The sequence below is a fragment of the Tupaia chinensis genome, unplaced genomic scaffold, assembly GCF_000334495.1.
Source record: "Tupaia chinensis unplaced genomic scaffold, TupChi_1.0 Scaffold000132_1, whole genome shotgun sequence".
Classification (NCBI taxonomy): Eukaryota; Metazoa; Chordata; class Mammalia; order Scandentia; family Tupaiidae; genus Tupaia; species Tupaia belangeri.
The window spans coordinates 3,086,092-3,100,009 of NW_006159601.1; the positions used below are offsets into that span (position 1 = coordinate 3,086,092).

The following is a 13,918-nucleotide window of genomic DNA, read 5'->3' on the forward strand; positions in this document are numbered from 1 at the left end:
GTGTGTGTGCATGCCCAAGATCCCGAGAGGAGAATGGAGGAGAAGAGACTGCGGCGTGGCCATTCCCCCGGGGGAGGGGGGTGAATTCTCGCTTTCTGTCTCTCTGTCTCTCTCTGTCTTTCTGGCGAGCACACACACCCTATAGCAAAAACCTCTTCCAAAAAAAAAAAAGTGTAATACTTGCCTGGGAAATAAATCAGAAATGCAGATTCACAGGCAGCTATTCTGATTTAGCCAACCCATAGTGGGGCCCAGAAATATCACTGTAAACAAGCATCTTACAGTGCTTCTAACCATGCTTTGAGGCACATAACTCCAGACTGTATCTTAGATTCCAAGGAACAAATAGAAAACATCTAATTATCAGAGTAGATTTAAGCTGGAACGACAAAAATATGTGCATGGTTGCCTATAATTTTTGTGTTCCCTCTGAGGTCTGAAACAAACCCAACGCCTCTGTGATTTGGATACACTCTGGTAATCGTTCGCTTTAGAGGTCTAGAGCTTTTCTCCTTTCCCCCCTTTTCCCCTCTGAATGCATTTTTACTTGGGATTAAATATAAAATTCCTTAACTCTTCCCCCACAGTTTAAAGAAATCAATTTTAGAAAATGTTTCAAAAGAGTACTTTAAAAAGTACACGATACAAAATGTCTTGCCTTTGAACCAGAAGCCTGAGATGCACGCGGCAAACAGTAGGTAGGTAATGAGAGAAGTAAACGCTGGGTTCTACAGCAGAATCAGCTCTGAAACCAAAACTTAGGAAGGAAGTTGACCATTAAATAAAGTGGCCCGGAGAACAATAGCTCAGGCATGCGCTGGGAGAAGTCTGAACCTGAGAAAGCTGGAATTGGACAAAACCTTTTGTCTCGAGTTAACTTTCCCTTACTGCCTGAATTTAAAACCAGGACAGGGCTGTAAATGAGAATATAGAGTTTAAGTGGGATAGTAGAACTTCTCCAAGTGTGGTCAGTCTGTTGGGTTGCTGATAACAGAAATAACTGAGCCTGGGTAATTGAAAACTAACAGAGGTTTAGTCACCTCACAGTTTGGGGGCCCAGGGGCTATACCTCCTGAGGGTCTTCTTGCTGGTGAGAACTCTCCACAGAGGTGACACAGAGCATCGTATGTGAAACAGAGCATGAGCACACATGTCTGTGTCTGCCTGCACCCAGATTAAATCATGGGGCCCCCTTCCACAGGCTCCACTTCTTCATTCCATAGTGAGATTACAATTTCACCCTCTTCAGCTCACCACAACCAAATTTCAGCACACAAATTTTTGGGGGACATATTTTTTTTCCAGACCTGAAATAAATACTCTTTACTGGCTTCAACAGTGATTTTACACCCATTTCCTCAAGACTCTTAAATTCAGAGGCTCTGCCCACCAAGAACACAGTATGATGAGAAATAAAGCCTGTATGTTTTTTTCTTTATTTCCTTAAATAATTGTTTTATTTAACTTTATTTATTTATTTTCATTTGATCAGAGAGGCACAGAGTGAGAAAGAGAGAGTGAGAAAACAAGCTGCCAAGTTTGGGACTTGAACTGCGGTCAGTCATGTAGGAGTCCGAAGCCCTTAACCACCATGCCACCTGCTGGCCCCAGCCTGTGTGTTCTAACATCAGCTCTGACCAGCTCACAGTACAGTCTGAGAGCTTGGCTATACATACTTCCCCCAACCCCCCCACCCCCCAGGGGGAATGGCTACTACGCTACAGTCCCTTCTACTCCATTCTCCTCTTGTGATTTTGGGCACGCACACGTGCATGCCCTGCACCTTTTCCAAGCTGGCCATGTGGGATCCAGCTGCCTTAACCACCACACCACTGGCTATCCCTATGCATAGATTTCTTGATGATTAAATGAACAAAGAAATGCCTTAAAACCAAAGAAAATCATTCTCCAGTCGGTACTAAAAATAAGACATAAGCACCAGAAATGTTATGAAATAAATAACTCCAGCAACAAAATGATTTGAGCTGATGAGAAGGCAGAAAGTCGAGGTCACAGCTGTAACTTATATATTCCAATTTACCACACCTTAGTTTGGGAACAAAGATGGACCAAATTTACTGGGATTAGGGGAAAGAAAAAGAGAGAAATGAACCATCCAATAGGACATGAATAAGCTTCCCTGTTCAAGATCTACCTTAAGAGTTTTGTTTATGAACCTTTTTCTTTCTTTCTTTAAAGAGTTCTAACAACCCTCAGGGCAATTTACAAATAGAAGAAATTCAATAGCAGCTCTGCTGGATCACCATTCATGCTTGGTCTCTCTCAGTCCAATTAAGCTCTCATTCCAATTGCTCAGCTTGAAAAGACCCACTGATTTCAGCTGGTTCCTAAACCTTGTCCTCGACCGCTCCCAGCAGGCTTGAAGGCCTCCTCAAGACCTAGTCACGAGTGTCCGACACACAAGCTGGCTTCAGTGCGTTCCTAGAACCTCCTCTGCTTTGAAACATGCCCTCTGAGTGTGCAGTTTTGCAAAGCTTTGCAACTAAGATCTAAACCAGGTCTGTGGGTTTAACAAATGCTTGACTCTGGGTTGTGTACAATAGACACCAAACTGTCATCTGAAAGGATCTAGAGTTCCTTTTTAAAACTCAGTTCCCAGGGGCCAGCAGGTGACACGGTGGTTAAGGGACTGGACTGCCACATGGCCAACTGTGTTTCATGTCCCATATCTGGCAGCTTGAAAATCATGCCACGCACATGTGCAAGCATGCCCAGAACAGAACTCCAAGAGGAGAATGGAGGAGGAATTGCAGCGTGGCCATCTCCCCAGGGAGTGATTTCTCACTTTCTCTGTCTCTGATGAATGCACACGTCCTGTAGCAAAAATCATTTAAAAAAAAAAAAAACTGAAAAACCCAATTCCCATTATTTTAAATGCAGTTCATAAGGATTTTCTGACATTCTGGCGGCATTCTCCCTGCATACTTCCATGTTCTCCACTATGCTTCTTAATTGTTCCTGCACAAGCAGTTTTGATATGGGGATATGGGACAACAAGGAGACTGACCCACAGTGGGGCAGGTTCAGATAGTGGCATGGCAGTAAAACCATGCTCTGAGAGGCAGACCAACATGGGAGTTGCTGGTTCATGTACAGAGACTTTCCTGAGGCTTCCAGGCACATGTGTGCCCATGATCTGGGCTAGCTGAAGATGAGGCTAGACCGTGGAGTCAAGACTCTGTCAGGGGGGCTGTATCTCTCTCTCAGGAACTAAGTAAACTTAAAAAAAAAAAAAAATGGAATGGAGTCAACCTTTGACTCTGTCCAACTGCTTCCTGCCCCCAACACAAAACACTCTTGCATTTTCGTAATGAAGGACTATGGAAATTATTATGATACAAACACACTCCTTCAAGGGACCAGCGGTTGGGATAATGGCTATGTCACTGGACTCCCATGTGGCCAACCGTAGTTTAAGTCCTGGACCTGGTGGCTTAGATTCATGCTGGGCGCATGTGCCTGCTTTTCCAGGATCCTGAGAGGAGAGTGGAAGAGAGGGGACTGCGGTGTGGCCATCCCCCCCAGGGGATGGTTTCTCACTTTCTGTCTCTCTGTCTCTGTCTTTCTGGTGAGCACACGTGCCCTATAGCAAAAACCTCTCAAAAAAAAAAAACAAAAAAAAACACTCCTTCAAAAGGTATTATCAAGTGCTTGACAGAAATATGGAAACTATTGTAGCTGTTACAATCTTCCTCAGAACAGTATCAGCTAAAGAAATGATTTAATGGCATGAGCCAAGTTCTGGTAAAGGCCAAATGTACTGAACACTTCAGTAGAATACAGGGCTTAACAACGCATGGTACTGGGGACAGCAGGTGGAATAGTAATTAAGGCTCTGGACTTCACACTTGTTCTTAGCCAAAAGGCTGAGAAGCGATAAGGCTCTGGACTTCCACATGGCCAACCGTGGTTTGAGTCTCAGACCTGAAGGCTTGAAACTCATACCAGGCTCATGATTGTGCATGCCAAAAATCCCAGGAGGAGAACGTAAGCGGAGGGACTAAATAAAGTGTGGCCATCCCCTCTGGGAGGTAATTTCTCACCTTCTTGCTCTCTGTCTCTGTCTCTCTGGTGAGCACATGCACCCTATAGCAAATATCTCTTAAAAAAACAAATTCAAGGTAGCTGCCATATTCTCATTCTTTTCTTATGCTCCAGACCACAGCCAAGAACATCCGTCAATGGAAGGCTAGAACATGCATATAGGTAGTGGATGACACAGCAAGGGAACTCAGAAGGCCATTCCCAAAAGGGCCCAGCAACAACAAAATACACTAAAACTCAAAACCATTCCAAGAGTCATAAATACTCCTACTAGGAACATCAGGCCCCCACTGCATGCTTTGCTTTGACTAGCTCAGAAAGCAAGTAGGCATGTCACAAATAATTTCATTTTCTATTCTTCTTCGAAAACTTTTATATTTGTAACTTTTAATATCAATGACCTTGCCGCTAAACGGGAGTCTCTTAACCATATTTGACAAGAGGAGAAACTATGGATAGAAGCAGGTTCTGTGGTTTCTCTGGAGCTGCTTAAGTGGACTGCTTAGAAAGGAGTGAACTCCAAAAAAAAAAAAACAAAAAAAAACACTCCTTCAAAAGGTATTATCAAGTGCTTGACAGAAATATGGAAACTATTGTAGCTGTTACAATCTTCCTCAGAACAGTATCAGCTAAAGAAATGATTTAATGGCATGAGCCAAGTTCTGGTAAAGGCCAAATGTACTGAACACTTCAGTAGAATACAGGGCTTAACAACGCATGGTACTGGGGACAGCAGGTGGAATAGTAATTAAGGCTCTGGACTTCACACTTGTTCTTAGCCAAAAGGCTGAGAAGCGATAAGGCTCTGGACTTCCACATGGCCAACCGTGGTTTGAGTCTCAGACCTGAAGGCTTGAAACTCATACCAGGCTCATGATTGTGCATGCCAAAAATCCCAGGAGGAGAACGTAAGCGGAGGGACTAAATAAAGTGTGGCCATCCCCTCTGGGAGGTAATTTCTCACCTTCTTGCTCTCTGTCTCTGTCTCTCTGGTGAGCACATGCACCCTATAGCAAATATCTCTTAAAAAAACAAATTCAAGGTAGATGCCATATTCTCATTCTTTTCTTATGCTCCAGACCACAGCCAAGAACATCCGTCAATGGAAGGCTAGAACATGCATATAGGTAGTGGATGACACAGCAAGGGAACTCAGAAGGCCATTCCCAAAAGGGCCCAGCAACAACAAAATACACTAAAACTCAAAACCATTCCAAGAGTCATAAATACTCCTACTAGGAACATCAGGCCCCCACTGCATGCTTTGCTTTGACTAGCTCAGAAAGCAAGTAGGCATGTCACAAATAATTTCATTTTCTATTCTTCTTCGAAAACTTTTATATTTGTAACTTTTAATATCAATGACCTTGCCGCTAAACGGGAGTCTCTTAACCATATTTGACAAGAGGAGAAACTATGGATAGAAGCAGGTTCTGTGGTTTCTCTGGAGCTGCTTAAGTGGACTGCTTAGAAAGGAGTGAACTCCAGAATACAGGTCCATGTACTCCAAATCCAAGTTCCAAGAAAACCCACAACATATTCCTGTTTGTCTTTGTTCATCACAAGAACATATAAGCCCTGAAACTCCGTGTGGTGGCTTGGTATCATTGATGACACACTCCAGTTTGCCCTTGATCATCAGAAGAATAAAATCCCTCTGCAAACTCTGCTTGGTGGCCTGGTCACATGAACACTTCCCCAGTCTCCCCTGTGAAGGCCATCTGGCATTTGCTGCTTTTATGCACTGCAGTGAACATTTCAGACATTTCTTTCCCAAGCCTCCAGCATACCTGATGCAATAGTGGGACACAGAAACACAAGCAGAACTCAGACCAGCTTTACTGCTAAGATAAGAACTTTCTGGGGTGAGAAAAGGGCCAGAAATCTATCTTAAGCCTACTTTGCCAGGTGGTTCATGAGCAGTTGTAACATCTGTCGATTTTTCTCTGGGAGCCGATGAACAAGGCTGTGGATTTCGGAGACCCGAGACTCTTGGTTTTCCAGCTCTGCAAAGGAGTGAGGGAGGTAATATTTTATCAGTGTCTTGGTTAACCCACTTTAGAAGACAAAATCAAGGCAAACCAAAGATTGGGTACCAACAGACTAAGACTTTCTCAAAGATTTATAATCTTATCTTGCTCGTGGATGGCATGATCAGCATCAAGAGATTCAGAAGTTCTTTTAACAGTGCTTTCTATAACAGGGTTCATCTAAAATAAAACATCAAAATAATCCATGCCAGGGCCAGCCAGCAGAATGGTGGTAAAGGTGGCTGGATCCCACATGGACAACTGTACAGTTCAAATCCCAAGCAGCTTGTCAAACATGCCAGGCCCATGTACATGTATGCCAAAAATCCTAGAAGGTGAAATGGAGGAGAAGGGATGGTGGCATGACCATTACCAAACAGGGATGGGGACGGTAGGAGGGTGGTGCTTTCTCATCCTCTTCCCCACTCCCATCTCTGGTAAGCACACACACTCTCCAGCAAAAGTTAAAAAAAAAAAAAAAATCCAAGCCAAAATGATGATATGATGAAACGATGCCAGTCAACTGCACACCCAGAACAGGAACGACTCAGGAGCAGCTGGCTCCCTAGAGGGCCAACTTCATTTCAAGGAAAGAAGGAACTTTATGCACTCGTTAAGGGATAAACAAATCTTACATGAACAACACTGCAAGAGTCTCATATATCAAAATACCATCTCGAGACAGCATCAAAGAAATCAAAGGAAGTGCCCGCTATTATCAGGTGCTGTAAGACGACCAGTCTAGTAGAAAGCCAGCAATAATGGATAAAATATCGATGTCTTTCTGCCAACCTATAACTTAAATCACAACCCATCATGTTCTCTTGATTGAACTTGAGTAAGTGGCTTCATTTCTCTGGGAAATAAGTTGATGGTACTCATCGCACTTATTTATAGGACTGATGTGGAGTTTAATTAGAAAATGGTTGCTATGAGTTTGGAATTTCTCTGAAGAAGAAATAATATAAACAGTCTCTTCGCTCCCAAATTTCTCCCAAGTCTTTCTCCTCCCTGTTTTAAGGGGACAACGATGAGTAGGTAAGGCTACTAGAACATAAGGTACTACTAAATTAGACTAGTAGTAGCTACCAGGGTAAATAAACTCTAAAGGTTGAAAGGAACCGGGAAAAGGCATAAATTATCAACACAATAATACTGAGAGGATTCCTGCCAGAGGATTCCTGCCAGATTTAAATCTGATAGAAAAATCCAACTGCCCCCTTCCAGGAGGCCTGCCCTACGTAGACAGCTTCCAGGATACTTAGGGTAGCTTGCATCTAATCCCTATGTATTTTAATACCAGTAATGTGATGCTAGGGTCTGGGATGATAGAGTTGAAGAGTGATCAGAAGCTGTAAATGGAAGACATGATGGAAAGAGAACCGTGAAGTTATATAAAAGGTGTTGTATTAAGGGAAACACTTCCAATGCTCAATTTAGGTAACATGCAATGTCTGATTCACTCTACAAAACACTACTCGAAGACTGAAAACAACCTAAGAAGTTAGAACTCCAGTAATCGAAACCAGCAAGGCAAACCTGTTCTTCTCTCCCCTTCTGCAGCCCCCTCCTCTAGAAGCAAACACTTCTGAAGTTTCTCTCCTCTACTCTCAATTCAACGTGGCAGCACAGCCTTCAGCAATCTCAATTTGGTTTCATTCTTATTCTGTGCCAGAGCCTTCTGGACTTGTATGTGGGCAGTGCATATGCAAGATATACAGAGTTATATAGTATTTAGAGATACTGACTGTTCTTTGAAATAGAAAACTCTATTGTCCTAATGGCAACAAAAAAATACTTACTTGCTGCTTTGATGAAACTTCTTTGAAACTGGTACATCATGAGTGGTCCTGGAAGCATTCTGGAATCAAAAGCCATTCACGTGTCAGCTTAATAATGAAATCATATCCTCACCAGCAGCCTGGTGACTGCCAAACTGTATTACGTTTCTCAAAAACAAAGATCGCAGGGAAACAACAGCAACTCAACTTAGTTTCCTCATTGAAAAGGGTCCTGAGATTTCACCTGAAATTCCATTCCATTTTACTAGAGTAGATACAACTATGTTTCATAATCACAGCTAGAAAAGTGCTAATGCAAAAGTCTAGCACACACCAAGAGATTTCCTTTTCAGTCCGTGACTCACGATATGTCTGAGAAACAGGCAACTAACTACACATTTGCAATTACCTGTGTGTAAACGTTCGTCTTTCCACCAGCTTGGTTGTTTAGAATCAGTTCATCTGGAAACACTAAAAGAGAATTCTGTAGGTGTTTCTACAGTGAATTCACTATGGAGTGTTACTCCGGAATGCCAAAGGGCTAGAACCCCTAACATTAGGCATGATCCAACCAAATTGTACCTGCTGAGTATAAATATGCTACTTAAATTTTTTTCTGATAGTCTAAATAATGAGCATCTTGACAGAGGGTACACTATTCATTTTTTAAATTGTATTAACATATAATAACTTCACATATATGTGGGGGTATGGTATGATTTTATAGTACAAGAATACAATGTATAATGATTCGTTCAGGGCTCAGTACTCCCCTCCAACAGCCCTACCCCCAACAGAATGTGTGTATTTGCTGGAGAGAGACAAAGAGAGAAATGGAAAGTGATAAATCACTCCCTGGGGGCATGGCCACACCACAATCCCTTCTCCTCCATTCTCCTCTTGGAATTTTGGTTATGCATGCACCCATTCCCAGCATGATTTTCAAACTGCCGGGTCTGGGACTTGAACTGCAGTCGGACATGTAGGAGTCCAGCACCTTAACCACTATGCCACTGCTGGCCCTAGGGCTCGGATTTTATTCTCTGAGATCCCCTAATTCGACTCTTAGTCATCAATTGTACTGCATCTCACTCTTGATTTCAGTTCCCTGATAGCCAATAAAACCTGCATTACTAATTCTTTTCTGTAGCCTTCCTTTTTAGCCTTCCAACCAAATGAATCTTCACAAAACCCAGACAAAGTCTTACAGAATTCATGATTACAATTCCCTTCTCCATTTAAGACGAGAGCCTCCCTTCCTACATAAGAAGTACAGTACAGAACCACAATATCCCTTCAAGTCCAGCATGAAACTGAGATGCAGACAGGTGGTCAATAACTGAGCCCTGGATAACTAAGGGTAGAGGTAAAGAGGGAGCAGTAACATCATACATATCAGTATAAGAAAAATAGTTCCTTCAATAAGGTAAGAGTTTCCAATCTAAGTAGAGGGAGTCAAAATGGAGTTCCATTGTGTTCTCATTTTTAAGGACCAATGCAAAGACTATATTCTGTGTGGCAGGATGTATCACAATACATGAAGTATGTAATGCCGCATCCTCAAGAGAATGTGATATATGGCTTCCTGTGTGTGTGTGTGTGTGTGTGTGTGTGTGTATGTGTGTGTTTAACAGAGTATTCAGCAAAGACCAAAAGTTCAGGTTCTGTCCAAGGCTCATTATGGCAGTGCTTCTCAGAAAGAGCAAGGCTTCCACAATCACCCATGGCACCAATGCAGAGTGGCAACCCATCAACTATGGCTGATTTGCAATTGGTTTAACCAGAAGAACTAAATGCACCCACACAGAAGCTGTTTCCACATCTCAGACACCCACTCAATAGCTCTCTGGAGGCTGAAAATTAAACTGCTTTCTTCCTGATTGCATGGTAAGTAGCAAGCACTCTGCCCTGCAAATGGGAAGTCCTTACCTTAGGTAGGTCTTCAGAGCACTAGTGATGGTCTTTATCTCCCATTCGGCACAGATATCTGTTTCTGTCTCAGATGCTGTTTTGGGATCTATAATGAAGAAAAGACAATGTATAAAGTGTAGCATTACATACAGTGCTAATTAACAAGCACATGTAAAAGCATTCACCTTGCTAGTAACCAGAGAAATGAAATTTAAATAAGAATACTTTTATTTAGCTATTTATCTATTTTGCCTGCTAAATCAGGAAAATGTTAAAACATACCCAAGTATCCATTTTGGAAAGAATGTAGTGAAGGGATCCTCCCATAAATGACTGGAGGCAACAGAGAGAAATGCAACCGTTTTGAAAAGCCATTTGGCAATATGTATCAAGAGTCTTAAAAATGTTTATGCTATCTGAACCAGTAATCCCTGTTCTCACAATCTATCCTCGGGAAATAAGATAGGACATGAAAAAAACTGCATATCACAGAAATGTTCAGCATACTATTCTCTACAACAGTAGAAAAAAACAAAAAAGGAGACAAAATGAATGTCCAATGTTAGAAAGATGGCTAAGTGAATTATCTGATGACAGTATGTCTCCCTGATGGAATATTATGTTGGCATTTATGATGATGACAACTAAATAGCATCATAAAAAATGCCTGCATTATGTAGTTTTTTAAAAAATCAGTGTATATAAGTTTCTGAGAAACTCATATAAACAAAGACTGAAAGAAATACTCTAAAATTAAAGTAGTGCTTGGGTTGTGACTGCAGTTGGTGTAATGGTTACATTGCTGGACTCCCATGTAGTCAACTACGGTTCGAGGCCCAAACCTGGCAGCTTAAAACTCACACCGGTCTGGGACCAGCAGTTGGCATAATGGCTATATCACTGGACTCCCATGTAGTTGACCATGGTTTGAGTCCCGAACCTGGTGGCTTAAATTCACGCCAGGTGTGTGCGCATGCATGCCTAAGATCCCAAGAGGAGAAGGGATTGTGGTGTAGCCAATCCACCAGCGGGGTGATTTCTTGCTTGCTGTCTCTCTCTGTCTTTCTGGTGAGCGCACGTACCCTATAGCAAAAAACTCTCAAAAAAACAAACAAACAAACAAAGCTCACACCGGGCATGTGTGTGTGTGTGCATGCCTCAAATGCCAAAAGAATGGAGAAGAGATTGTAGTGTGGCTATTCCCCCTGGAGTTGAGTTCTCGCTTATCTGTCTTTCTGACGAGCACATGTGCCCTATAGCAAAAATCTCTCTTTAAAAAAAAAATAATAATGGTTGGGTTAAAGAGGTAGAACTGTAGTTTTTATAGTTTCTAAACTGTCTCTGATTTGATTCCATGACTTTTCCATACTGTTGAAAACTGCCTTGATCCTAGATGTGCAGTAAGAAATACATAAATACATCATCAACTCTTGTTCCTTTCTCCTTTTGTCTCCTCTTGTGTGGAGTTTTTAACCAAATGTGTGAATTTTCAGCAAACCTGTATTATAAATGAAGAGGAGGGAGAATGCCTTTAGTCTTCTGAAGAGTACACAAACCGGGGAGACTAAAAGGCAGAGCTCAGGGAGTATGAACTGCTTCCCAAGTCAGAACCCCATCTTGCTGCAGGCAAAGTGGGTTGGGTCACACACAAACTGGCAGGAGGGCAGTGGAGTCTTCCATCACGTTCCAGTGACAAACCAGCTTCTTCAAACTGTCTAGAGATCAGTGTGGGCCCACTAGCTCCTGTTCCCTTTTCCTTCCATGTAGTGCCTCATCTTCAGTTGGGGAGTTAGCCTTTTCTTATTCTTCCCAAGGTGGGGAATGAGATTCAGCTCCAAGCAATCAAAAGCATACCACCTGCTGCACCCACTGACTGCTTCAGGAATAGCCCAGGACCTAAACCAGCCCATTCAGAGTGAACTTCAGGACTTTTCCAGGAGACGGGGAAAAAGATAGCTCCTGCTTGCTGCACTTACACCTGAGAGATTACGGAACTGTCCGGTTTTACCACTGGGAGTCTGAGAGTGAGCCCAAGAGAGACAGCAGCTCTGAGGGCTGTTCGAGTCCTGTATCTAGCCATGCCTTTTTAATCGGGAGAGCCAAAAAATTCCCTTTATTCCTCTTAAACCAGTTTAAGATAGGCTTTCTGCTCCTTTACAATCCAACGAGATCTAGATGGTGTATCATGTGAACAGTCGCCAGAATGTCTTTCTAGACCGTCCCCAAGAATTCTGGGACATCAGCTAAGAAAGATTCCTCCTGCAGGACCAACAGCCTTCAGCCAATAAAAGAGAATGAGCCACAGGTGGGCATGATACAGCTGCTATTTACTGGGAAAGACCCACTTTCATCCTGGTAGGGAGAGGCCAAACACTCATAAATGGCTTAAGCATTTCACTACCCTCCAGGTAAAGGCACAAATCTACCTCTGTCAGTATGTCAGTGGGAGACCAGAGAGGAAAGGGCCCCGCTCAAAGCACATGCAGCTGATAAAGGCAGAGCACCTGGGTGATGTCTGCAGGTGACCCAGGCAATAAAGGAGTTTTTCTTATTATATGAAACAAACCAGGAAAAATCTAAAGAGCATGGTTTTATTTCTGGGACCACAAAGTGGGAAATGCCATAAAGTTCTAAATCATAGTGAATTCCAGAAAAGTTTAAAAATGTGATTTCTGGAGGCCAGCAGGTGGTGTGGTGGTTAAGGTGCTGGATCCCATATGGCTGACTCAAGGACCCAGTGGTTTGAAAAACATACCAGGTGTGTATGTATGCTCAAAATCCCAAGAGGAAGATAACTGGAGAAGGGGCTGCCATGTGGCTATACATACCCCTTGGGAGATGATTTCTCATTTTCCCTCTCTCCCCTCCTCTGTTTCTCTCTGGCAAGAATGCACTTCCTGAAGCAAATTTTTTTAAGAAAGTGATTTTCTGAAATGGCCAAAACCTCTGCAGCTTTAATTCATTCATTTCTCTCTCTTTCTCTCTCTCTCTCTCTCTCTTTTCTTTTCTTTTCTTTCGTCATCTCACACTTCCTAAATAGTTTCTTCCTGCATAAGGGTATGTATCAAAAACTGCTTAGCATGACCTTTTTCCCTGGCTGTCCCCACACGCATGGAGAGCTGCCATAGTGCATGGGTCCTGGATGTGAGGCAAGTCTTACTGTACATTTTTTGGAGGAACAAACTAACTTCTACCCAAGAAAAGGGTGAACGTGAAACTAAACAAGCAGCAGTTGGCAGGTTTGGGGAGAGTGAATGTTCCATGAACCACATTTAGCAAGCTAATGATTAACTTCCCCTTATCCGGGCTCTGTAACCATAGGACGATTGCAAAATACGACAGAGAAGAGTCAAATTACAGCCTGCTAAAGGGCTTTTTTTAGCACTGATGAGGCAAGGCTCATAACTCGGGCACGTCCATTTTAATTCATTTAATATCCAAACTAAATTGAATACAGCCTCCCAAGTTACCCTGTTTTTGAAAAGTGCTGCCAATTTCCACATCTCCCTACTGGCTTACAGAAGTTCCAGGTGGCATGTGTGCATGTTGCAGAGACTATTTTTAATTTTCTTGATAACTCAGTGCACTACTCCTCACCGAGTCACTTGACCACTGGAGAGCTAAGTAACAGGGCCCCATTTACAAGAAAGCATCATGCAGGCAAAGGGGAACGAGGTATATTGCTTCTTTGATTGACACCACATGGATTTAAAGAATTAGAAGACAAGAGAGGAAGCAGTGGTTTTTAAGAAGAGGTAGTCTTAGAAATGTCACACTGGGGTCCAGCAGGTGGTGTAGTGGTTAAGGCTCTGGACTCCCACACGGCTGACCATGGTTCAAGTGACGACCCCAGTGGCTTCAAACTCATGCCAGGTGCAAGTGCATGTGTGCCAAAGATCCCAAGAGGAAAATGGAGAAAGGATTGTGGCGTGACTAGCCAACATGAGGAGTGATTTCTCATTCTCTCTCTCTCTCTCTCTCTCTCTCTGTGTCACAAGCAACCACATGCACCCTATAGCAAAAATCTCTCAAGAAAAAAGGAAGGAAAGAAGGAAGGGAGGAAGGGAGGAAGGAAGAAGGAAAGGGAAAGGGAAGTGGAATGGGAGGGGAGGGGAGGGGAGAGAGGGGGAG

General features: G+C 42.8%; 1 protein-coding gene across 1 annotated transcript in view; it reads right to left on the reverse strand.

Annotated features, from left to right (window-relative positions):
• ARHGAP26 (Rho GTPase activating protein 26) overlaps positions 1–13,918 on the reverse strand; it is a gene marked incomplete in the record, with an annotated part of 513,022 nt that overhangs the window by 170,938 nt on the left and 328,166 nt on the right. The window contains 3 exon segments of the mRNA XM_027770414.1: positions 5,966–6,071; positions 7,898–7,956; positions 9,806–9,893. Coding sequence (XP_027626215.1) covers positions 5,966–6,071; positions 7,898–7,956; positions 9,806–9,893 — 253 coding nt within the window.